This window comes from Leptonychotes weddellii, chromosome 4, assembly GCF_054177405.1.
Source record: "Leptonychotes weddellii isolate Sample4059 chromosome 4, ASM5417740v2, whole genome shotgun sequence".
NCBI lineage: Eukaryota > Metazoa > Chordata > Mammalia > Carnivora > Phocidae > Leptonychotes > Leptonychotes weddellii.
In genome coordinates this window covers 93,389,036-93,415,006 of record NC_138372.1, presented here as the reverse complement: position 1 = coordinate 93,415,006, position 25,971 = coordinate 93,389,036, and the positions used below count along the sequence as shown (strand labels likewise).

General features: G+C 44.9%; 1 protein-coding gene and 1 long non-coding RNA gene across 2 annotated transcripts in view; one reads left to right on the top strand and one right to left on the bottom strand.

Annotated features, from left to right (window-relative positions):
* The window catches only part of ACP6 (acid phosphatase 6, lysophosphatidic), a 24,499-nt gene extending 3,775 nt beyond the window's left edge, over window positions 1-20,724 (top strand). The window contains exons 2-10 of the mRNA XM_006744659.3: window positions 10,163-10,294; window positions 10,414-10,544; window positions 10,880-10,959; window positions 13,672-13,759; window positions 14,588-14,720; window positions 15,729-15,829; window positions 17,966-18,061; window positions 19,732-19,897; window positions 20,527-20,724. Coding sequence (XP_006744722.1) covers window positions 10,163-10,294; window positions 10,414-10,544; window positions 10,880-10,959; window positions 13,672-13,759; window positions 14,588-14,720; window positions 15,729-15,829; window positions 17,966-18,061; window positions 19,732-19,897; window positions 20,527-20,670 — 1,071 coding nt within the window. The 3' untranslated portion in view covers window positions 20,671-20,724. The remainder of the gene's footprint in view (window positions 1-10,162; window positions 10,295-10,413; window positions 10,545-10,879; window positions 10,960-13,671; window positions 13,760-14,587; window positions 14,721-15,728; window positions 15,830-17,965; window positions 18,062-19,731; window positions 19,898-20,526) is intronic.
* Window positions 16,927-25,971, bottom strand: part of LOC145720879 (uncharacterized) — a 31,185-nt gene continuing 22,140 nt past the window's right edge. Inside the window, exon 4 of the long non-coding RNA XR_014144129.1 lies at window positions 16,927-24,093. This is a non-coding gene — a long non-coding RNA (uncharacterized LOC145720879). The remainder of the gene's footprint in view (window positions 24,094-25,971) is intronic.

Genomic DNA, 25,971 nt, shown 5'->3' with positions numbered 1-25,971 from the left:
TTTTTTTTTTTTTTTTTTTAAAGATTTTATTTATTTATTTGAGAGAGAGAGAATGAGAGACGGAGAGCATGAGAAGGAGGAAGGTCAGAGGGAGAAGCAGACTCCCCGCCGAGCAGGGAGCCCGATGCGGGACTCGATCCCGGGACTCCAGGATCATGACCCGAGCCGAAGGCAGTCGCTTAACCAACTGAGCCACCCAGGCGCCCCATATAATTGTTTGTATTTCTTCAGTGTTGGTTGTGATCTCACCTCTTTCATTCATGATTTTATTTGTTTGGGTCATTTCTCTTTTCTTTTTGATAAGTCTGGCCAGGGGTTTATCAATCTTAGTAATTCTTTCAAAGAACCAGCTCCTAGTTTTGTTGATCTGTTCTACTGTTCTTTTGATTTCTATTTCATTGATTTCTGCTCTGATCTTTATGATTTCTCTTCTCCTGCTGGGTTTAGGCTTTATTTTCTGTTCCTTCGCCAGCTCCTTTACATGTAGGGTTAGGTTGTGTATTTGAGACCTTTCTTGTTTCTTGAGAAAGGCTTGTATTTGCTGTATACTTTCCTCTTAGTACCACCTTTGCTGTATCCCCAAAATTTTGAACAGTTGTGTTTTCATTTTCATTTGTTTCCATGAATTTTTTAAATTCTTCTTTAATTTTCTGGCTGACCCATTCATTCTTTAGTAGGATGCTCTTTAACCTCCATGTATTTGAATTCTTTCTGACTTTCCTCTTGTGATTAAGTTCTAGTTTCAAAGCATTGTGGTCTGAAAATATGCAGGGAATGATCCCAATCTTTTGGTACCGGTTGAGACCTGATTTGTGACCTAGGATGTGATCTATTCTGGAGAATGTTCCATGGGCACTAGAGAAGAATGTGTATTCTGTTGCTTTGGGATGGAATGTTCTGAATAGATCTGTGAAGTCCATTTGGTCCTGTGTGTCATTTAAAGCCTTTATTTCCTTGTTGATCTTTTGCTTAGATCATCTGTCCATTTCAGTGAGGGGGGTGTTAAAGTCCCCTACTATTATTGTATTGTTGTTGATGTGTTTCTTTGACTTTGTTATTAATTGCCTTATATAATTGGCTGCTCCCATGTTAGGGGCATAGGTATTTAAAATTGTTAGATCTACTTGTTGGATAGACCCTTTAAGTATGATGTAGTGTCCTTCCTCATCTCTTACTATAGTCTTTTGTTTAAAATCTAATTTGTCTGATATAAGGATTGCCACTCCAGCTTTCTTTTGATGTCCATTTGCATGGTAAATGGATTTCCACCCCCTCACTTTCAATCTGGAGGTGTCTTTGGGTCTAAAATGAGTCTCTTGCAGACAGCATATCGATGGGTCTTGGTTTTTTTATCCAATCTGATAGCCTGTGTCTTTTGACTGGGGCATTTAGCCCATTTACATTCAGGGTAACTATTGAAAGATATGAATTTAGTGCCATTGTATTGCCTGTAAGGTGACTGTTACTGTATATCGTCTGTGTTCCTTTCTGGTCTATGTTACTTTTAGGCTCTCTCTTTGCTTAGAGGACCCCTTTCAATATTTCTTGTAGGGCTGGTCTGGTGTTTGCAAATTCTTTTAGTTTTTGTTGTCCTGGAAGCATTTTCTCTCTCCTTCTATTTTCAATGACAGCCTAGCTGAATATGGTATTCTTGGCTGCCTATTTTTCTCGTTTAGTGCTCTGAATATATCATGCCAGTCCTTTCTGGCCTGCCAGGTCTCTGTGGATAGATCTGCTGCCAATCTAATGTTTCTACCATTGTAGGTTATCAACCTCTTTCCCGAGCTGCTTTCAGGATTTTCTTTGTCTCTGAGACTCGTAAGTTTTACTATTAGATGTCGGGGTGTTGACCTATTTTTATTGAATTTGAGAGGGGTTCTCTGTGCCTCCTGGATTTTGATGCCTGTTTCCTTCCCCAAATTAGGGAAGTTCTCTGCTATAATTTGCTCCACTATACCTTCTGCCCCCCTCTTTCTTCTTCTTCTGGGATCCCCATTATTCTAATATTGTTTCGTCTTATGGTATCACTTATCTCTGGAATTCTGCCCTCGTGATCCAGTAGTTGTTTATCTCTCTTTTTCTCAGCTTCTTTATTTTCCATCATTTGGTCTTCTATATCACTGATTCTCTCTTCTGCCTCATTTATCCTACCAGTTAGAGCCTCCATTTTTGATTTCACCTCATTAATAGCCTTTTTGATTTTGACTTGGTTAGATTTTAGTTCTTTTATTTCTCCAGAAAGGGATTCTCTAGTATCTTCCATGCTTTTTTCAAGCCCATTTAGTATCTTTATAATTGTCCTTCTGAACTCTAGTTCCAACATCTTACTTAGGTCCGTATTGATTAGGTCCCTGGCAGTTGGTACTGCCTCTTGTTCTTTTTTTTGAGGTGAGTTTTTCTGTCTTGTCATTTTGTCCAGAGGAGAACAGATGAATGAGAGAACAAAATGCTAACAGGGTAACAACAGAAAAATATCCACTGAGCAAATCAGAAGAGATCAGAAATGGGGGAAAAGAAAGGGAAAGAAAAAGAAGAAGAAAAAAAAAGAATATGATCAGGCTGGTGAATAGATCAGAGCCACACACTAGATTTTGGGTGTATTTTGGTCTGTTAGAAGAAACTGCCTCCCAAAATTTTAAAGAAAGAAAAACTTATATATGTACAAAATAAGGGTAAATACGATGAAGGGATGGAATATGACTGTAAAGATGAAAATTATAAAAGATTTTATAAAAGGAATTGATAAAAAGTTGGTTGAAAAAGAAAGAAGAAAAATTAAAAAAAAAAGGAGAGAATGTGATCAGGCAGGAGACTAGAACAAAGCCATACACTAGAGATTTATGGTATATTTTGGTCTGTTAGAAGAAACTGTATCCCAAAATTTTAAAAAGAGAGAAAAACTTATATATATACAAAAAACAAGGTTAACTACAATGAAGGGATAGAATATGACTCTAAAAATGAAATGTAAAAAATATTTAAAAGAAAGAATTGATAAGACGTTGGTTGAAAAAGGGAAAAAGAAAAATTAAAAAAAAAGAAAAAGAAAAAAAGAAAATTTTAAAAAATTAACTTTGAAAGACTAAAGAATCATGGCGAAAATGCCGTGAATTCTATGTGCTGTATTCTCCTAGTGCTGGCGTTCTGCTGTTCTCATTGATCGGTAAACTTGGTCTTGGCTGGCTGTTCTTGCTGATCTTCTGGGGGAGGGGCCTGTTGCCGTGGTTCCTAAATGTCTTTGCCGGAGGCGGAATTGCCCCACCCTTGCCCGGTCCGGGCTAAGTCATCTGCTCGGGTTTGCTCTCGGGAGCTTTTGTTCCCTGCGAGCTTTCCGTACAGCTTTGGAGGCCGAGAGTGAAAATGGCGGCCTCGCAGTCTCCGCCCGGAGAAGCCGAGAACTCAGGGCCCGACTCCTCAGTGTGCCCCCAGAGGAAAGCAGTCAGTCACTCCCGTCTCCCCGGTGTCCGGCTGCACTCTGTGTTCACCTGGCCTGTGACTGAGCGTTTCTATTCCTGGCTCACGACCCCGTGTGGAGTCTCCAAACCCAGCAGATCCCTGCAGTGTGCTCCTGTGCCGCTCCTCCCGGGGTAGGAAGGGGAGTCTCCCTGGATCTGCCGCTTGTTGGGTCCCTGCTGGAGGAGCAGTGGCCCGACTGTGCTGTGGATCACGGTTTATGGCAACCCCAAGCTGAGAGCCTGCTCCTCGGCTCCGTCTCTGCAGCCGGCTTCCCCGCTCCGATCCCTGGGAGCTCTGCCGCACTCAGGCACCCCCGATCTTTCTGTAGCCCCGAGGGTCCTGAGACCACACTGTCCCAGTGAGGGTTCCACCCCCCACTCAGCCACTGGAGCAACGTCCCTCAGCGGACGACTTCTAAAATTTCCGATTTTGTGCTCTGCTGCTCTATCACTTGCCAGTAGAGGCTGATGGAGGCCCCCTCCCCCACCATCTATCTTCCCGAATATCGCCTCGGATTCACTTCTCCGCACGTCCTACCTTCCAGAAAGTGGTCGCTTTTCCATTCATAGAAATGCTGCTATTCTTTTCTTCAATCTCCTGTTGAGTTTGTAGGTGTTCAGAATGGTTTGATCCCTATCTAGCTGAATTCCTGGGACCGGACGAAATTTAGGTCTCTTACTCCTCCACCGTCTTGCTCCCCCTCCTAGATGTTTTTTTTTTTAAGTTTTTTTTTATTTATTCATTTGAGAGAGAGAATGAGTGGGAGCACAAGCGTGGGGAGTGTCAGAGGGAGAGGGAGAAGCAGACTCCCCGCTGAGCAGGGAACATGACACAGGACTCGATCCCAGGACCGAGTGGGAGCACAAGCGTGGGGAGGGTCAGAGGGAGAGGGAGAAGCAGACTCCCCGCTGAGCAGGGAACATGACACAGGACTCGATCCCAGGACCCTGGGATCATGACCTGAGCCAAAGGCAGAGGCTTAACCGACTGAGCCAACCAGGTGCCCCTAAAATTAGATGTTTTATTGAGTTGTTTTCTTTTGGCCTGAATGGCTGTTGACTTACCTTCCTTTAGCTGTGCTTGGGAATAAAGCTCTGGAACTCAATTGGCTATTTTTCCTGATTATTAGGTTAGATCCAAGTACACATTGACAAGATAAATGTTTTCAGATTTCCCTCAGCTCACCTCTAACCAAGATGGCCTCCAACTCAGGCAGGTTCCTCAGTTTTTATAAAACAAAATCCAACTTATCTCAGCTCCACTATTGATTAAAGAATTTGGGTTCCCATTTATTTGATAATGTGGCAAGGTGGGAAGCATACTGTCAGTCTCATTGTTACTTAATACTTACCCAAAGCTCAGCAAAGAGAAGCCGTATTCAGGAAGCAGTGCATGAAGGATATGCCAGTGAGTCCATTCATTCCTCTGGAGCAGTGTTCTTAACTGCTTGTTCTTGGCAGGACATTAGATTCAACTGGGGAGCTTTAAAAAATACTAATGCCCGGGTCTTCTCCTAGAGATTCTGATTTAATTGGCCCAGAGCATCCAGACATGGCAACAGCCTCTCTGGTGAAGCTTTAGAATTATCTGGACTAGATAATATTAAAAAAATTGAGGCCCCACTCCAGGAGATCCAGATGTGATGAGCTCAGGATGGTGCTCAGGCATCAGTTTCTTTTAAAAAACTTTTTCTGTGATGCCAGTGTGCAGCCAAGATTTAAAACTATTGCTTTATTCTAAATTCTACACCCTGAAGGGTTTTGTTTACTTCTATGTAGATTTTTTTCTTTTACCTTTGGAATGTAGCATATCAATCTCAGTATAGTATTATCTTCAAGAAATGTGCTTTGGTGAGTTGCCATCATTCTGTGTTTGAGGAAACTTGAGAAACAATCCCACAGAACTCATTGCTGTGACTACTAAGAAGATGTTCATTATATTACTCTATCCTCTTTATGAGGACCCTTGGGAGGAATTTGTCTGTTAGCATTAGAAATGGTGTGCTTCTCCTGAACTATTGTCTTGCTTTTATCTTTAGGCTTGTCTAGCTGATTGAGTTTCTCCTTTATATAAAAGCCAGAAAGCTTGGGCGCCTGGGTGGCTCAGTCGTTAAGCGTCTGCCTTCGGCTCAGGTCATGATCCCAGGGTCCTGGGATCGAGGCCCACGTTGGGCTCCCTGCTCGGCAAGAAGCCTGCTTCTCCCTCTCCCATTCCCCCTGCTTGTGTTCCTGCTCTCACTATCTCTCTCTCTGTCAAATAAATAAATAAAATCTTTAAAAAAAAAAAAAAAAGCCAGAAAGCTTTGTGCCAAATCTTTGGCCCACCTAACAATTAAGTATATGGATCTTAATAGTGTACATTTTTGAGAAACTTTATTTCTGTATCCAATTTTTGTCCCTATATTTGTTTGCTTCTGTCTTTCTTGCCTGTTTTGAATTGGTTGTTTTACTATATTTTAGGTATTGCTATCATCTACCTGATGTTCTTAAAAACGGGGCATAAATAAGTAAGTAAAATTATAGAGTTAGTCTTTGCTGCTAACTTGGAAGCTGAAGAGCAAGAATAAGAATGAAAGTATGCATGTGGGGTGGACACCATGTATGGACCTGGTGTATCATCTGTTAAAATTTTGAAAACATGTACTGCAGATTTGACATGACCTAGACTTCCAGGAGTCATCTCCTGGGAAACACCAAAGATCCTCTGTTGGTGGATATCCTTAACAAGAGGAGATTTCTCTCTTTCTCTCTCTCTCTTTTTTTTTTTAAAGATTTATTTATTTATTTGAGAGAGAGTGCGAGCAGGGGGAGGGGCAGAAGGAGAGGGAGAAGGAATCTCAAGCAGACTCCCTGCTGAGTGAGGAGCCCACCACGGGGCTCAGATTCTGAGACCATGACCTGAGCCGAAGTCAAGAGTCAGATGCTTAACTGACTGAGCCAGCCAGGCGCCCCAGGAGATTTCTTAGTGAGGCTGAATAGGCCCTGTGGACTTGGTGTCAGAACCTGAGCTAAACACTGGACTTACAAGGTTGGATGATTCAGTGTTGGCTGTAAAAGAGATGTGCTGAAGGAGAGAGAAAAGAGATTCCAATTCCAGGAAGCCGTGGGAACACAAAGGAGGTACCTCAAACTTAAAATGTCCAGAACTGAACTCAGCTTGTCACCTGTCTTCTGTGTTGGTCTTAGTTTTAGTCATGGAGGACCTCTTGTCACCTTAGGCACCCAGCCTCAAAATCAAAGTAATTTTTTTTCTTTATTCTTCCTTGTTCACCTACCAACATAGCCCCCAAATAAAACTTTCATCTATTCACTTGCCAGGTTTGGCTCACATGTCTTGCATCCACCCCTTCTATTCCTACCGCTCTAGATGAGGCCTTAGGCCCTCATCAGCTCTATTGTAGACATCTTGAAATTGGCTTCTGCATCAGTCTTCCCATTCCAATTATGATCTGTGCTGCTGGTTTTCAAACTATTCTTTGGAGCCTGTAGCCTAGGGGGATGCCAAGTGGCTGGGGCTCTGTATTCCCACTCCTACTTCAACTGGAGGAACTCCAGTTTTTGCCTTTGTATATGGAAATCTAAAGTCAAATTCTATTTGGTATTTGCTAATTAAAAAGTTTGAAAACTGCTCCCAGGTTGAGGCAAACCAAACCACTTCTTTCGTATATGCATTCTTTGCCATCTCTGCTTTGCTCAAACTTCTGCCTATTCTTGGAATTCCAAATAACACCATCTTCTTACCTACCTCTTACTCTCAAGTCCAGGTCTTTGCTTGTCTAAATCCTCGTCACCTCAAAGGCCATTCCTGTCATGAAACTTTTCCTGAATTCCCAGCCAGAAGAGAAGGTCATCTTGTCTTTGAACTGCTGTGGCCTTCATCTGGTTTCATGTGGCACATAGTTTCTGTTTTGGTGCGGCTATCATTTTCATTCATAACTCGCTGTCTCTACTGACCTGAAAACCCAGAAAAGGCAGGGTCATATTATCTCCGTCTTTGTGTCTTCCACAAGGTCTGGCAAATTGGTAGAGCTGTTAATTGTACCTACTGTGTGCCAAGCCCTTTGCTGGGCCTTCAAAATGCAGGGGTAAATAGACAACCCCGTCTCTGTTCTCAGAGCAGGACTGCTGAGCAGGACAGACTAGTAAAGAAGCTCTTCTAATACAGTTTGGTATGGGCTACCAAAAGAGGCACTGAAGCTACTGTGAGAGCATGGGGCCATGGTCACAGCCTCTGGGAACATTTAAGCCATCTTGTGGAATGAGCAGAAATCTTTCCAGATGAAAGGAAAAAGAAAATTTCAGGTAGAAGAAACATGAAGTTGAAAGGCCAGGAAGTGTGAGGATGGTGCTATAGGAGACGGAGTTGTATGGCTAGAGACTAAGTGTGTAAGACAGGGAAGAAATGATGAAGAGAGAGAGGGAGGGAGGGGCAGAGTCCATCATGTAGTTGTGAGCCCTTGAAGGGTTTATGCAGGGAAGTTATAGGATCAGAATTTTGAAAGAAGGAGCCATGATTAAAAGACAGTGGGAAGGGCGCCTGGGTGGCTCAGTTGGTTAAGCGACTGCCTTCAGCTCAGGTCATGATCCCAGGGTCCTGGGATCGAGTCCCGCATCGGGCTCCCTGCTCTGCAGGGAGCCTGCTTCTCCCTCTCCCACTCCCCCTGCTTGTGTTCCCTCTCTCGCTGTCTCTCTCTGTCAAATAAATAAATAAAATCTTTAAAAAAAAAAAAAAAAAAAGACAATGGGAAGAAGGTCTGTGCTCTGAACACACAATCTTCTGATATCAGTTGCTGTATCACCCCCCCCCCCCGGGGGAAGAGGCTCAGGTTTGGGGGACTGGCTGTGGGTGGGAGTGAGACAATGCCTTTTGAAAGAACGGAGGGCTTCCTTTGTGTGAAAGGAACCTGGGATTCCCAGTGGTGCTCTCCTGGGATATTTCTGGGAGAGGCAAAGATAAATACAATGATACATGACATAGTAAGTTTACAAATGTTAGTTTTAAAACAAAAAAAAGTAGGGGCGCCTGGGTGGCTCAGTCGTTGGGTGTCTGCCTTCGGCTCGGGTCGTGGTCCCAGGGTCCTGGGATCGAGTCCCACGTCGGGCTCCCTGCTCGGCAGGAAGCCTGCTTCTCCCTCTCCCACTCCCCCTGCTTGTGTTCCTGCTCTCGCCATCTCTCTCTCTGTCAAATAAATAAATAAAATCTTTAAAAAAAATAAATAAATAAAAAATAAAAAGTAGTGGGGAATTGAACTAAATATTACTGTGACTTTAAGTATTGTAGGAATTCAGATAAGACAACCTACTAAAAGTTGGAGTAGTCACTGATGGAAAGTAAGACTTGAGCTGTCACTGGACTTGAAGAGAAGTTGGATGGGCACTAGGGACAGGAGTCCCTCCAAGCAAGGAAGCAAGCTAAAAGAAGATGCAGAGGAAGCGATGGGCATTGTCAGGTCTGGGGAAGGGAGGAGAGAGGCACAGTGAGGGTACAGCAGGGGACAGGGGCTGGGCCAAGGTATAGAAGTCCTGGAAGGCCAGGTGCTTATTTCTTGAAACATTAGGAAAAAGCTATTGATAGGATGAAAGTGGCTTAGCAAGATTCATGGGGGTGGTGGAGATAATCTGTGTAATAAGGTTTTACACTCTGACAGTGAGATAAAAGAAGGACCTTTGGGAGTGACTTTTTCTAGCCAGTGTTCAACAGAGTTTAGTGCATGGCTGGTGGAGCAGTGGGGGAAAGTCAGAGGTTCAAGTTTTGGGGCCCAGGAGAATTGTGGTATCGTTGCAAATCACATAGTATGTTGGGAAGAGGAGCTGGTGTATGGGAAGAAGAAAAGACTTTTGTTTTTATTATTTATTTATTTATTTAAAGATTTTATTTATTTATTCATGAGAGACAGAGAGAGAGAGAGGCAGAGGGAGAAGCAGGCTCCCAAGGAGCAGAGAGCCCGATGGCGGGACTCGATCCCAGGACCCTGGGGTCATGACCTGAGCCGAAGGCAGACGCTTAACCATCTGAGCCACCCAGGCGCCCAAGACTTTTGTTTTTAAAATTGAAGTCATCACATGTGACTCAGTGAATGTAAGAGTTTCGTGGGCAGTTGGAGCTATGAGACCTGTGGCTATGTGTGATGTTTCGAAGCCTTTACGGTACAATGCAGCAGGAGCCAGACTGCAAGGAGAGAAGGAAGATGCTGAAGAAGTGAAGGTTTCTTGGGGGCAGCTACTTGCTTGAGAAATTGGATGAAAGGAGGGGAAATAGGTGGTAGTTACAAGGGACATTAAGTAGAGCCCTTAAGGGCGGGGAAGCGTAGAAACCTGCAGGTCGATTCCTAAAAAATTCTTACAAGTATATGCTCACTGAGATTATATTATACTCATTCATTTGTTCGCTCATTCATTCATTCACCAAGTGTTTGCCTGCTAGGCATTCTGGTCATTTCTCCCCTTTACTGCTGTCTGGGCTTAGTGCCGGACAACATCTGAACAGTGAGTACTAGTGGGGCAATAACAGGACTTGGGCTAAGGACGCCTGGAATAATAAATTACGGTCTTTTCTTCCCTAAATTGGAACTAGAGTTAAAATTTCTTTCTTTCCTTCCCATGGGAAAGCTGTGGGTGATTCCAGCTATGTCTTCGAGGTGCTGCTGGATATACTGCTGTAAGTTTCAAGAAACTTCTAAACAATGTGTTGTTTTTTGCGGTCACAGCAGGCAGAGTGGAATCTCCAACTATTAGAGGTCCCACCCCAAACTCAGTTTGATTACACCATCACCAATCTAGCTGGTGGCCCGAAACCACATTCTCCTTTCGACTCTCAATACCATGAGACCAAACTGAAGGTGAGCAATGCTTCCCTCCTTTGGGAAGCCCACTGTAAAGTTTCCATGGTTTTCTCTGGGCTGAGTTTGGCAGACTGTGAGGTATTTTCATTCTTCTCTATCTTTCTGCCCCACATTAGGGGGGCATGTTTGCTGGACAGCTGACCAACGTGGGCATGCAGCAGATGTTTGCCCTGGGAGAGAGGCTGAGGAAGAACTATGTGGAGGACATCCCCTTTCTTTCGCCAACCTTCAATCCACTGGAGGTCTTGTGAGTCACTCGAAAAAGGGATGTTGCACCCAGTTTAAGGTCTTAAGCATGACGAAACCTGACCACCCCCCCAGACGGTTCCCATTCTCACCCAACATAGTTTGGGGCAGTTACCCTAGTGTAATAGGATCCTGTGAACGTGTGGCCAATGGAGGTGACATTCATTGGCTTTTGGGTCCCTTGGGACAGCCATCATACAGAGAGAGAAAGGATTCTTCCCAGCCCCGTAGCTCCCCTTATGTGATCTTAAAGCCTCCCAGCTGCTCTATAGGATAAGGTAGTATATATAATTGAATCTTCCTTCTATGAATGTCTCTACCTTTTTTTTTTTCCAGTGTCCGTTCCACTAATATATATCGGAATCTGGAATCTACCCGGTGTTTGCTGGCTGGACTTTTCCAATATCAGAAAGAAGGTTCGAGTTTGGAGTCTGGAAGTCAGCCCCTATCCCAGAGGAGCTTTCTTCTTCCTTCCAAAGCCCTCCCTGCCCTCTTTCTTGGTGCCTGTTCCTTTGGTTTCTCTTCTCCTGCACATGTGGCTTCCATGCTGTACCTACTGTGGTGGGCGCTCCCTTGTCTGGCCTTCTGCTGCCCTTGCCAGCTTGACCTCCACATCTGCAGCGATGTGTCAGCCACTCTGATGTGCATCTGGCTTCTGACTTCTCCTCTTAAGCTTCTACACAGGCTGCATGAGGCGGCCCTAGCCAGGTCTGGTGAACAATATTGGGGCCTTTTGCTTAGGTAGGACACTGCTGAAAAGGAAGGAGGCAGGAGGGACACTTAGCTGGGTCCCAAGCCTACTATTGCTCTGGTCTTGGTGATAATCCACAGCATGACCCAGATGGTATTAACAGTGTTCCGTGCAGCCTTTCCTCCCTGAGAAAGTCTAGTGAGTTTGGGTTTTGACATGTTCAACCAGTGAATGATCGCAGCTAATGGTACCCAGCCTTTTACCACTAAGGACCACATTTATTATTTTCCCTCATGGATCTCATGTGTTGAGGCCCTTTGACTATCAAATGGAACTGCATTTTGTCATTTGTACTTGATTCAAATTTACATTTAATTGCCAGTCTGAGTTTCATATCAACATGACCTCACCAATATTAGAATACGAAAGTGGTGCCATAAGGCAAAGGTTCTTGCTTAGCTTCTTTAGCGGTATCTCAAATAGATATAAAATTTCCATCAGCCTTTAGAAAAATAAACTATGTAAAATAATAGAAACCTCTAGGCCAGAGGAGGCTGGCCTTACCCCACGCTGGGTTGGGTACAGCTGCTACTTCCGGCTGAAGTTGGCTGCTGAACACAAACAGCGTGTGCCTAAGTAACATAAAGCAAACAGAGTGGGCTGCCCCTTATTTCCTGGGAGCCCCTGAGCTTTGGAATAATCCACAGTGCCTGGCCTCCTGAAAGCTCTTCACTTGCCGAGTTTCTAAAAGGCAAATGTCCTCTCTTCAGAAACACCAAAAGTATGATTGGATTAGGAAAGCTGTTTCTTGGAGGCAGCCTGACCTACTGGCAGGTCTCAGACTGGGACTGCCCCACATTCCCAACAGGGAGGGAAGTGGTATCATCACTAGCCACTGGACCCAAACATCCTGGGACTCTAATTTGACCATGTACCAAACCTTTTTTTAATAGCTTTGTGTATACTAACTTGTTTAATTCTTTTTGATAATCCTATGATGTAGGTAATATTATCCCTAATTTACAGATAAGAGAACTAAGGCACAGAGAGGCTAAATGACTTTCCCATGCAAAGCTGGTAAATGGTGGAACAGGGATTCAAACTCTTGCAGTCTGGTTCCAGAATCCATACTCTTCACCTTTATGCTCTGTTGCTCAGAGGACACATATATTTGGAGAGGGCCTCTGGTCATTTGATCAACAAAGTGTGTCTGAATTTTGATATTATGGTAAAGTTACCATATGCTACTGGAGTTTTGACTATCAACAATTTGTTTGAGAACAATAGCTCTTTGGGGCTTAGATTCACCTAATAACCCCACATATTGACCTCAGTGAATTCCAGAGAGCTGCTGATAGAAGCTCTTTCTTTTGCCATCAGAGGTTAGGCTTGAGTTGTGTAGAAAGGGGAGCTACCACAGGCCCTTGCCACGTCTGGCACAGAGCAAAGCACGGGAAGGTGTTAGAGCACCTTGATGGGAGGGGATAAAGGTGCTTGTAAGCTCTGAGCAGTAGTGAACTACTGGGAGGTATACAGTTGACCTTTGAGCAACATGGGTTTGAACTGCATGGGTCCAGTTACACGTGATTTTTTTTGGTAAGTACAGTACAGAACTGTAAATGTATTTCCTCTTCCTTATGATTTTCTTAATCACATTTTCTTTTCTCTAGCTTACTTGATTGTAAGAACATAGTATATAATACATATAACATACAAAAGATGGGTTAATCAACTATTTATGTTATCAGTAAGGCTTTCAGTCAACAGTAGGCTGTTAGTAGTCAGGTTTTTGGGGAATCAAAAGTTATATGTGGATTTTCAACTGTGGGCGGGGGGATCAGTGACCATAACCCCCCAGTTGTTCAAGGGTCAACTGTATAAGAAACATTGTTTGTAGCCTAATGTGTGGTTCTTGGCAGTTCATCTGAAAACCTGCCTTTCCTTTTGGGCAAGGCTGTGGGGCTGGCAGGACTTGTGGCCTTGTGGTCACTTTTCATAGATTGTCATGTGCTGAGTCACTGTATTGGTCTATAGGATTGGACTTTGAAAAGCAAGGAAGTCACCTAGTTCTGATAGAGTCAGGGATACCCTATTCTTTGTTAGAACGCCCAAGTGCTGGTAATACCTTAAGGCAGGAATCTTTGGGAATGGGTCAGGAAAGCGCCAGTCTGATCCAGGTCTGTGCCTGCTCTAGTCTATCTGTGGCCCAATAGGAGGGATTGTTCCAGACAGAACAGGCTGCTACTTGCTTTCTCCCTTTCTCAGACCATAGGAGAGCTTCTGTTGGCAAGGCCAGGGCATGTTGAAGGCAGGTACTGTCCTTAAGGAGTAACCTTGATGATCTATCTCCTGAAGCAGACAAGAGAAGAAGGGGGTGGGGATGCTGGGAAGAACAAGCTGAAGCCTCTTCCTGCCTGTGCTCCCACCTTCCTTCCAGGACCCATCATCATCCACGCTGATGAAGCAAGCTCAGAAGTCTTGTACCCCAACTACCAAAACTGCTGGAGCCTGCGGGAAAGAATCAGGTAACTTCCCTGGGTTCTTGCTCACCAGTGGGGGACAGACAGCCTTTTACTCTTGCTGGCAGACTCTGCCTGAACTCAGGGCCTGCCTAGGCTTACCATGTTGGTGGATAAGGGGTGGGAAGGACTGCTTTACACGAAGGCCTGACATTGCTGTCCAGGAAGTGAAGAAGCTCTTGTTCGCAGTGCAGGCTCATAGTGAAGGTACAGTGAGCTCAGCAGTAGCCACATGCTGGGCTGGAGAGATGGTATGTACAGCCCGAGTGGGGTTTGCCTTTACAAACCATTGTCCTCTCGACCATCGTGCTCTCAGAGGAGGCAGATGAAAACACTGACAGTAAGTAAAAGATGATTAAGCCAGTGGTCGAACTGCAAATCCAGATGGGCAAGCAGAAGACACAGATTTCCCTTCTCTTCCTAATTTGCTGCCCTGTACAAGAGATTGGTTTGGGCTGATGGTGCTATTCAGTGTTGAGATATTTCTGGACTGCACGAAGACTATATAGTATGTGTTCCACAGAAGAGAGAGAATGTTGTTTTTAAGCAGACCTAGGCCATGGTTGTATTGCTTTTGGTATAGTAGAAGAAAATGCTAGAGTGGAATCTGGAAATTCAGGCTTTTATTCTAGCCCTGGTACCTGCTACCTTACTTTCACAAGTCATTTGAACTCATAGAGCCCCAGTTGACTCATGCGTAAGATGGGAATAATACCAACTAACCCCAATGTCTTGTTATTGAGGAATGAATGAGATCCCAAATGATGAATGAGATACACTTTGTGAACTGTATATTACTATACAATATATGGATTACTTTTTATTTTTTGGCAGAGGCCGGAGGCAGGCTGCCTCTTTGCAGCCAGGAATCTCAGAGGATTTGCAAAAGGTGAAAGAAGGGATGGGCATCACCAGTAATGATGGAGTAGACTTCCTCAGCCTCTTTGACAATATGGCTGCCGAGCAGGTTGGATGACTGTCCTCCCCCAGCCCTGGGGGGCGGGGGTAGGCACCTGGACTGGCTGGCTCCTGAGTTAGAACTGGGTAGAGGGGAGCAGTGGAGGCAACTGTGGTAGGACTTACAGGGAATAGCTGTGGGAACTGAGGGCTAGGCCCCAATCAGGGAGGACTCCTCACTTGGTTAGGCGCATGGATACTTAACTCTAGATCAGAATTTCTTGAGGCATGTTCTCCAGAATACCTGTGATGTGAGTGTGTATGTATATTGTGGGCAGGCAGGGGTGGGGTGGGTGACGGGTAGGGGGGCGGTTGTTGCCTAAAAGTTTTAGAATCCCCATTATATCACTTTTTGGAGAGTCTATATGCGCAGCAGCATATTAAAGATTCTAAGAAGTAAAGGAAGCTGGTCGGTCTTTAAATCTGTTTCCCCCAAACTTATTTAGCCATAGAATCTTTTTTATCTAATAAATACTGAAGACCACACAATGGGAAAGCCTTCTCTAGATTCAAAAGCCAGACTCCCAAAGGTGCAGTGTAGCCTGGATCCTCCTTCCCTCTCTTGTCAGGATGACAGTGCGCCCTGAAGGCAGAAATGCCCTGTGCTTATGGGTAAAATAGGTGGAAGGTTATAAGATGAGGGCTTATATAAAGTATTTACATGGCATACTTTTTAGAAACCCATTTTGGGGAAAATGAAATTCATGTATAAATTTATGAATTCCTTACTCTGTATTTTATTTACTTGTTTTTTATGGTTTTAGAAAATACAACTGTTTTTCATTTCGAAGTAGGTGGGGAGCCATCAGAAAGGGAGGAAAAACAGCTTTTTTTCCCCCCTGGGCCTTCAGATCTCTAGGTATTGCTTCAGAAGGGCCTTGGGGATGTAGCTTTTTGAGCTGTTAAGGCCCTCCCCAGGAGAAGACAGGCCCCTGAAGGCTCTGTGGAAGCTGATCAGCTGCCAAGCTCAGTGAACAAGAAGCATTTCTTTGTAAAACTGTCCCCGTGGTCCTTTCAGGTGCACAGCCTCCTGAGCTGCCCGACGCTGAAGAGATTTGCACGGATGATTGAGCAGAGAGCAGTGGACACAGCCTTGTACGTTATGCAGAGGGAAGACAGGTGAGCAGCCTCGTTAGCCGCGGGCATCAGGTCACGCTTGGCCAGGCCTCTCAGTATGCGGGGAGGAGGGTCCCCCCGGCCTGCTCACGCCTGCGAGCTGAGTCTCCACATGTGCTGAGGTAAAATCACCATGTTCTGCTGGCCTGTTGAATGGATTCAGCCCTAAGTCCTTACACTTCTGGAGCTGGGACTGGTGACCTAGGGCTTCCGTTCACTGTTATACAGAACCGGGAGCCACCACTCGACGGGGTTTCTCTTAATCACTGACTTTTTCCCCTTTTGCTTTAAGTTTCAAAGGGTTTGGGTGGGGAGAACTGATGGAAGAATAATGATTGCTGACTTTGGTCATCAGTTTACAACTTACAAGTCATTTCCCTGTTCTCACTGTGAGGGAGGTGTTGATATCCCTGACCGCGTCCGAGTCCTGGCTTGAGAGATGAAGAAACTGGACCAGAGTGATGTGGGCTGTCTCACCTAGGCTTGGCTAGCAAGTGGCAGAGCCAGGACTCAGACCAGATCTTTTGTCAGTCCTGTGTTTTTTACGTTTCTAGGACTTAGGGCTTTGTTTTTAGAAGGTCTGTTTCTTGCCTACCAGAATGGAGAGTTTCTGTCTTACCAAATTAAAAAAAAAAACACAGCACCTTTCTTCGATAGGTTAATAACATTTGACTTGCACTCAGAATAGGTAACTTGGTAGAGGAGGAGATGGGAAGTAGAGGATCAGTCCAGGGAAGAAAAAGAGGATCAGTCCTGGGGAGGAAAAAGCAGCTAACATTTCAAGAATTTGCAGGGCCTGGTGCATGAGAGTAAGAACCTCTGGCTGCTTTTCTCCTCCTCAGAGTCAATGCATCCAGAAGGCTCCAGCCGTGCCACCCAGCTTGCTGCAACTCACTATGATTTGCCCCTTTCCCTCATCTGTTCCTGACGTGGCCGCACCCAGACCTAAATTGTCACTCACTGTCCTCCCCTACACACACACACACACATTTAGTAGATATTTTAGGCTTCACAGCACATGCATTATCTTTGCAGCTACTCACCTCTACCAATGTAGCATGAAAGCAGCCATAGATGATATGCAAACAAGTGGGCACAGCTCTATTCCAATAACACTTTATTTACAAGACAGGCAAGTGGGTTGGATTTGGACAATGGCCATAGTTTATTTTCTCCCAGTGTAAAGCATTTTAAACAAGATCTGATTCTTCTTTCCATTTTGGTTAGCCCTGGTTTCATAAAACTGATGTTTCTTCAAGGACAAATTAGATGGCCTCACAGTGCCATCCAACTTGGCTTGGCCTACGTACATTCTTCTGGAAAGTCTATGTTGCGTACGGTATTGGTTGCCTACTCCTCATCCATCGCTTCAGCATTCTTTGACTTGTGATGGTGGTCATTTGTTTACCCAGTCACCGTGAAAGAAAGATTGGTCTAAGCCAGTCATGACGACCCTGCTCCCTTTTGTCCATGATTGGGCTCTGGAAATTCTGGAAGAGGTGTTTTCCCCCTCTTTGATCAAAGGTGAGAGGCACCAAAACCAAGCCTTTTGGTGGCTCACTGGCACAGCTCCCTGCTTTGTTTAGCACCGTGAGATGACAGGCTTGGGGTTGCAGTAACCACCTTGTGATCCTGAGCTGGCAAACCTGAGGGTCGGTGCCAGCCCTGCGAGCGGGCCCTGCTGATGAGCTGTGTGTGGCACCAAATAGATAAGACATGTCCTCACAGTCCAAACTCGAGAGAAGGGGGACTGGCACCTGGGAAGCAGAGCTCAGGATGCTGTTCCTTCTGATCGCTCTTCTGAGGGCCTTCTGGAATTCCTGGAAATCACTCTACCCTGTCCTTCCCAGCTTCTTCCTGGAGGCCTAGTTCTTCATGACTTATCCCAGTTTCCAGTCCCATCGCAGATGTGTTCCATACCCTGGTGCTTTTGTTGTTGGAAGTGTCTGTGCACAGAGAACCCTCAAACTGAAGGCGGTGCCGTTTCTCCCCTCCCTGCCAGTCGCTGTCCCTCACACATTACTTGTCTCCTTCTCAGCTCTGTCTGATTGGGCTCCTGAGGTCCTGGGGGGCAGACCCAGCCCACCTTCCTGTGTGCCAGTGCCCGCTGGCTGTTCCAATGTTGTTTACTTGCCGTAGGGAAAGCCTTCAGATGGCCGTAGGCCCATTCCTTCATATCCTGGAGAACAACCTGCTGAAAGCTGTGGACCCTGCCACTCCACCCAGCAAGACCAGGTACCTGCCACAGCAACTCTGCTTTGTGCAGCTGAGGGCAGGAGGGGCCTCTGGCCGCGGGGAGGGAACCCAGGTTCAAGGGGGGCAAGAACCAGGCTGACAGGGACTGAATGGAGCTTAAGAGGTCATGCGTCCCACAGCATTGTTACCTTTCTTCCTGTGGCCCCCGTCCTACTGTGGTTTGAAATTTTTATGTTAGCAAGAAAGAACTCTAAATTTGTTTTCCCACCTTTTTTTTTTTTTACTAACTGAACATGTGTGAAAGAGTAGCTAATTATGATGTCGCACCGATACAACGGCTTAATAGATTGTTTAGTTCGAACACCTTCACTGAGTGTTGAGAAGGGTGTGATACCCACCTGGCATTTTTAAATGTTGGAAGTACCTCCTGAACCTCCATCGCCACTTTTATAGCACGTGGAACCCCAGTTAGGGGCACAGATTTGGAGTGTTACATGTCCTGGGCACTTGCTGAGCAGAGCGTGGTCTGCGGATGAACAACTTCACCACTGCTTGGGAGCTTGTTAGATTCTGACTTACTGAATCAGAATCTGCATTTTAACAAGATCCTCAGGGGATTGGTATGCACCCTACTATTAGAGAAGCACTGTTGTAGGCTGCCTTTTTTTTTTTTTTTTCTTTAAAGATTTTATTTGAGAGAGAGTGAGAGAGCACAAGCAGGGGGAGTGGCAGTCAGAGGGAGAAGCAGGCTCCCCCGCCGAGCAGGGAGCCTGACACAGGGCTCGATCCCAGGACCCCAGGATCATGACCTGAGCCGAAGGCAGACGCCCAACCAACTGAGCCACCCAGACGCCCCTAGGTTGCCTTCTTTAGAGAGAGAGAGAGAGACTGTACGGTAGCTAGAAACTTGAGAAGAGCTTGAGAACGGGAGGGGCCAGTGAGGTGAAAATAGGAACATTCAGGAACTTTGGGCCAGATTTATAATAGCAGATCGTGCCAGTGCCCTTCCCTATCCTTCTCAGCACCTGCAGTGACAGTACCTTTCTAACTGGCCCTTGCCACCTTGCCCCCACCTTGACCTTGTATCTGTAGAATACTATAGGATCCAGTGCTGGTCTTCTAGTTCAGGAGTCAACACATAAAATCCTTGATCTTTCCTAAGAGATAGTTACAGGGGACAGGTAGCTATCGATTAGAATGGCATCTTTCTTGCAGATGAAAGCCATTGGAGAATATGTTGAAGGCCAAACAGGCTTCTTAATACTCCTTTGAAATGAACTTAATTCCCCCAAACTGCAAGCCTCCCCAGCAAGGAGGAGAGCGTGCTCTACTAAACTCATCACACAGCTGAGAGTAGGAAGAACATTTGCCACAGGCAGGCAGATCCAACGGAGAGAAGAGAGGTAGGACCAAGCCATACATGCTTGATTTCTACTTTAAAGGTCACTCGGGGAGGAGTGAGTGGGTGGGTGGGCAAGCAGGTGGGCAGGAAGGGATCAGGAGAGCTACCCCAGTGGGGAAAGAAACAACATAAATTGTTGAATAAGGTCTCCCCCCACCATCTCCTTCAGAGTTTTATACCAAGCTCCCTGACTTCTAGATGTCACCTGGTTTCTGAGGCAATGTTGTTTCTTACTCAAAGGGGGCAGATGGTGTCCTGCCTTCCAGAGTCCTGAGGTAAAGGACTGTGGACTGTTTTCTCCTTGCAGAAAGTTGTACCTCTACGCAGCTCATGATGTGACCCTCATGCCTCTCTTAATCACCCTGGGGATTTTTGACCACAAATGGCCCCCATTTGCTGTTGATCTGACCATGGAACTCTACCAGCACCGGGAATCTAAGGAGTGGTTTGTGCAGCTCTATTACCGCGGGGAGGTAAGACCTGTGAGGTGCAATTGGGTGGTAGCTAGGCACCCTCCCTCCAACCCCACCCATGTGGTTTAGCACCACATCTCCCTCCTCAGGCTCAGTGGAGTCTCCTTGGTACAGTCAGTTCTCTGGATCCAATGGAATGACTCACAGCCATACCCAGGATAAGGCAGAATTGGAAATATGGTGGCAGGCTGGGACTTGGGCCTTATCGCACGTCTGCTACAGACTCCTTCTAGAAACAGGACCGCCCTCCTCTTCCCCTGAGTGTCTCTGGGATGGTGTCTTTGGGAGGCAGTGTGCGTTGTCAGTGCTGTTGGCGCCTCGGCTGCTTTCGCAGGTTGCTGTCCAGGGCAGATGCTAGAGCACCCCCCAGTGATTAGACTTCACCCTCCCAGCTTAGGGGTACAATGTGACTGTCTCCCCAGTCAATTCAGCAAGCAGTTCTTGAGTGACTGTCACAAGCAGGGCATAGTTCTCCTACCCTGGAAGCTGACCTGGTGGTGGGGCCTTCTTGGCTGTTCTATGTGTGCATGCCCAGACTATTGGGTTAAAGCCTCTCAGGCCTCTGGGCACAGGTGAAAACAGCAGGCCGGGGTCCTCAGTGGCCATGCTGAGTTTTGTCTCTTCCACAGGAGCAGGTGCCAAAAGGTTGCCCTGACCGGCTCTGTCCACTGGACAAGTTCTTAAACACCATTTCAGTTTACACCTTGAGCCCAGAAAAATACCACACACTCTGCTCTCAAGTCCAGGTGATGGAACTTGGAAATGGGGAGTAACTGATTTATACAAACAAGATGTGTTGGTTTTTCAATAAATGCCTTTACACACTGCCTCTGGCTGTCATGTTTGGGGATGGCAGGAACAAGGGTTAATGTATTTTAACAAGGGTTTTATTTCCTTCCAGTAGTTATACCGAGGTCTTGTCTTGAAAGGAAGAGCAGTGTTGAGACCAAAGGGGTATTTCCTATTTTGTGGCTTGATTTCCATGTCCAGAAGCCTCTGCTGTGATGCAGGCTGGGGACATCATGACCCTGCAGAATTGTGTTGGTCTGGGACTTGAGTTCTTTTTTCCGGTCTTCATTTCACAAACATATACTGAGTACCTACTAAGTAGTGGGCATTATAAAAGTGAAAAGGTTCTGCCCTCAAGTTGTTTTAGCCCAGTGGGAGAGGCAGATAAGTCAGTGATGACAATGCAGTATGTTTCATTCTGATAAGGTGGATCAGGGGCTATCTGGGTACAGAGAAGAAACCCCCCCAGCCCCAGCTGGCAGGGGCCGGTGGGAGGGGGAGGCAGTTTAGAAAGCCTTCTAGGGAGGTTCCGTCCTGATCTGAGTAGGAAAGTTGAGTAGGAGTTAACCAGGTAAGCAAGGAGGAAAGGATGCTGTGTGTAGGTAGAAAGTAAGCTTAAAGGTCAGGGGACGTTGCTGGTCAGTGAGATGGAGCCCTGCTGTGGGGACCCAGCTGGAAGATGCAGGACAGACGCTCGGCTTCTGGTGGCTGTAGCTCCTGGAGCAGGGATGAGGGCTCCACAGTGGCAGGCTGGAACCACTCTCAACATAAGAACTCCACCTTTAACTGGACCTCCTAAGGTACATGATGATCCCCCTATTTCCTTATCCTTATCAATTTTGTCATTCTTCCCCAGAAGCTCTTTCAAACTTGCTCTGATCTCAAACCACCAATCTCTTAGGGAAAATAGCAATCAAAAAACCTCTCCACTTCCAACCATCTTTATGGTGATGACTGCCAGACCTACTTCTCTAGCTGAGGTTTTTTCATCTGAGCTTCAGACGCTCGTGACCACTTGGATGTCCCAGAGGCACAAAATTTTCCACGTCAGAATCAAACCCCTCTCTCCTCTCAGACCTGGTCCTCCCTCAGCCTTCCATATCTGAATGAAAGACACCTCCACCATCTGCTCAGTTGCTAAACCAGAAACCCATCCTTGTCTTTCTCCTCGCACGTTTTCCTGTGTCTAATCAGTTAAGTTCTAGAAAGTCTCTCCTGTTTACTGTTTCAATCTATCCATATCTTTCCATCTTTGACTGCCATTGTCCCCTCCCCATCCTCACTCTAATTACTATATTTCTTATTTCACTAAGAAAGTAAAAGCAATCAGAATTCCATATCCCCCTCATCCCCAACTACCACCAAATCTCTTAACCCATAAGACCTTCCTTCCTGTTACTAAGAATGAACCATCCCTACTCTTATCTAAGGCCAACCTCCAGCTTTGCACAGACTCCTACAATTAACTTTTTTCTGCATTGTTACTTTCATCTTCCTACCCTAATTATTCTCATTAGCATACAAATAATGCTGTAAAATCTCCTGTCTTAAAGTTTTTTCTCACATTTTTGAACTTTATTTCTTTCCCCTTCACAGCAAAACTTATCAAAAGAGTCATTTATACTTGCCATCTCTGATTTTTCCCTTCCCTTTCTCTCTTGAACCAACTGTGATTAAGTATTCACCCCACCACTCCATGGAAACAGCTTTTGTCAACATCATCAGCGACCTCTGAGTGCTAAATCCAATAGCCAATTTCCAGTCTTACTCAGCTTCTCATCAGCAGTCATGGAATATTTTCTTCATTTGGCTTCCATGACAAATACTCTCTTGGTTTTCCTCCAAATTCTCAACTTAATTTTTGCTGAATCTACCTTTTCCTAATCTCTGAATGTTGGAGTATCTCAGGGCTTAGTCCTTGGATCTTTTCTCTACCTTTTCTCCTATACTCACCCGCGCTGTGATCTCAAGCAGTTCCATAATTTATTTTTTTTTATGGGTCTGATTCTGCTTTTTATTTGTTCATTTATTTTGTTTTTTATTTTTTATTTTTATTTAAATTTTAGTTAGTGAACACACAGTGCAATATTGGTTTCTAAAGTAGAATTCAGGGATTCATCACTTACATACAACACCCAGTGCTTATCACAAGTGCCCTCCTTAATGCCCATCATCCATCTAGCCCATCCCCCACCCACCTCCCTCCATCAGCCCTGTTTGTTCTCTATTGTTAAGAGTCTCTTATAGTTTGTTTCACTCTCACCTTTTTTCTTTTCCCCATGTTCATCTGTTTGCTTTCTCGGATTCCACATATGAGTGAGATCACATGGTATTTGTCTTTCTCTGAATGGCTTATTTCACTTAGCATAATACATTCTAGCTCCATCCACATCATTGCAAATGGCAAGATTTCATTTTTTTGATAGCTGAGTAATATTCTATTGTATATACATACCGCATCATCTTTATCCATTCATCAGTTGATGGACATTTGGGCCCTCTCCATAGTTTGGCTATTGTTAATAATGCCGCTATAAAGATCGGGGTGCATGTACCCCTTCGAATCTGTATTTTTGTATCCTTCAGGTAAATTCCTAGTAGTGCAACTGCTGTGTTGTAGGGTAGTTCTATTTTTAACTTTTTGAGGAAACTCCATACTTTTCTCCAGAATGGCTGCACCAGTTTGCATTCCCACCAACAGTGCAAGAGGGTTCCCCTTTCTCTGCATCCTTGCCAACACCTGTTGTTTCCTGTGTTGCTAATTTTAGCCATTCTGACAGTTTTGAGGTGGTATCTCATCATGGTTTTGATTTGTATTTCCCTGATGAATGATTTTGAGCATCTTTTCATGTGTCTGTTATCTATCTGGATGTCTTCTTTGGAAAGGTGTCTATTCATGTCGTCTGCCCATTTCTTAATTGGATTATTTGTTTTTTGGGTGTTGAGTTTGATAAGTTCTTTATAGATTTTGGATACTAACCCTTTATCAGATATATTGCTTGCAAGTATCTTCTCCCATTCCGTAGGCTGCCTTTTAGTTTTGTTGACTGCTTCCTTCACTGTGTAGAAGCTTTTTATTTTTTTAAATTTTATTTGTGTAGAAGCTTTTTATCTTGATGAAGTTCCAACAGTTCATTTTTGCTTTTGTTTCCCTTGCCTCTGGCGATGTGTTTAGCAAGAGTTGCAACGGCCGAGGTCAAAGAGGTTTCTGCCTGTTTCTCTAGGATTTCGATGGTTTCCTGTCTCACATTTAGGTCTCATCCATTTTGAATTAATTTTTGTGTATGGTGTAAGAAGGTGGTCCAGTTTTATTTTGCTGCATGTTGCTGTCTAGATTTCCCAACACCATTTGTTGAAGAGACTGTCTTTTTTCCATCGGATATTCTTTCCTTCAAGTAGTTCTGTAGCTTAAAATATTTTTACACAATTTTTAAAAAATTATTTTACACAAATTTTTACCTTCAATCTGGACTTTTCTCTTGAATTCTAGTCTCATTTCAACTGTCTCCTCAAAATCTCTAAATGGATATTTAAGATAATTTAATTTATATTAAACTTCCCATTGTCCATGATAAATTTTTAGTTCTCCTGCCTCTACAAACCTACTTTCTCCCACAGGCTTCCCCATCTAGGTAAATGGGACTGCCCTTCATGCAGTTGCTTGGGCTAAGAACTTGGGAATTACCCTTGCTTCCTCAAGACTTCCATTGCTACTTAGTCTCAGCATCATCTCTCTCTTGTTCAAAGTCTCCCTGTTTCTGCCTTTCCCTTCTCTCCCCAACTTCTCAGCATAGGTGCTTTTAAAATACAGTCAGATCATGTCACTTTTCTGCTCAAAATTCACCCCTACCTTCCCATCTCAAAGAAAGAGCCAGTCATCAAGGCCTTACGACATCCTCTCCTATCTCTTCTCACTGTCCTCCAGCTGCACTAGCCATCTTGCTGTTCTTGTATGCCACATAGCCCTGTGTCATGTCCTCACCTCAGCTCAGGACCTGTGCACAAGCTATTCCTTCTCCTTGGAATGCTCTCCTAGACATTAGCTTCCTCTCTTCATTCATAGCTCAGTACCATCTCAGAGAGGACCTCCCATGTTATCCTACGTAAAATATTTCAGGCCCTTGTCTTCCCTCTACCACCAGCCTTACTCTGTCCCCTTGTGTTGCAGGCTGAATTATGTGTCCTCAAAATCGATATGTTGAAGTCCTACCAGTACCTCAATACGACTGTGTATGGAGATAGGGCTTTTAAAGAGGTAATTAAGGTAAAAAGAAATGTGGGTGGGCCCTAATCCAGTGTCTTATGAGAATCCTCATGAGAGGGGAAATTAGGACACCGACCCAGAGGGAAGACCATGTGAAGACACAGGGAGAAGAAGACTTTCCATAAGCAAAAGACAGAAAGAAACCAACCCTGTCGACACCATGATCTCAGACTTCTAGCCTCCAGAGCTGTGAGGAAATACATTTCTGTGGTTTAAGCCACCTGATCTGTAGTATTTTGTTATGGCACGCCTAATCAACCAATACAACTTGTCCTGTTATTTTTTTTCCTCTGATGGTATTTATCAGTGCTGATATTATACATCTATGTATTTATTTATTTTCTTGACTAGAATGCAAGCTCCGTAAAAGACAGACTTCTTGTGAAGATGTGCCCCCGGCATCAATAGTGCCTAGCTCATACTAGCACCCAAACCTTTGTTGAATAATGAATAAATCCCCTCTGTCACTACCATCCTGGGGCCCATAATCATCTTCCTGGGTTACTTAGTGTCTTCCTAATGAGTCATATCCTTTCTTGCCTTTTGTTACCCTTTTAGGCCCAGCCTCTGCTTACCTCTCCAACCTCATCCCTCACACCCCAGCCAGACTGAACTGTTTTAGGAAAAGGAAGTCCCGCTGCTCTGGCCTCTGGACTTTGGGACAGATTGTTCCATCCCCTGGCCCCTGACACACTCCCTTTGCCCGTCTAATCCCTGCTCATCTAGACGCCTCTCATGTTTCTGCTTGTCTCTCAGTAGAGGGCTGTCTGTCTTGTTTATTATTGTGTTCCAGGTGTGTGCCAAGTACAAGACTTGGTACCAAGTGGGCTTGAGAAAAGATTTAGAGGGTATTATGCTGAGCAAAATAAGTCAATCAGAGAAAGACATGTATCATATGACCTCACTGATATGAGGAATTCTTAATCTCAGGAACAAACTGAGGGTTGCTGGAGTGGTTGGGAGTGGGAGGGATGGGGTGCCTGGGTGATGGACATTGGGGAGGGTATGTGCTATGGTGAGC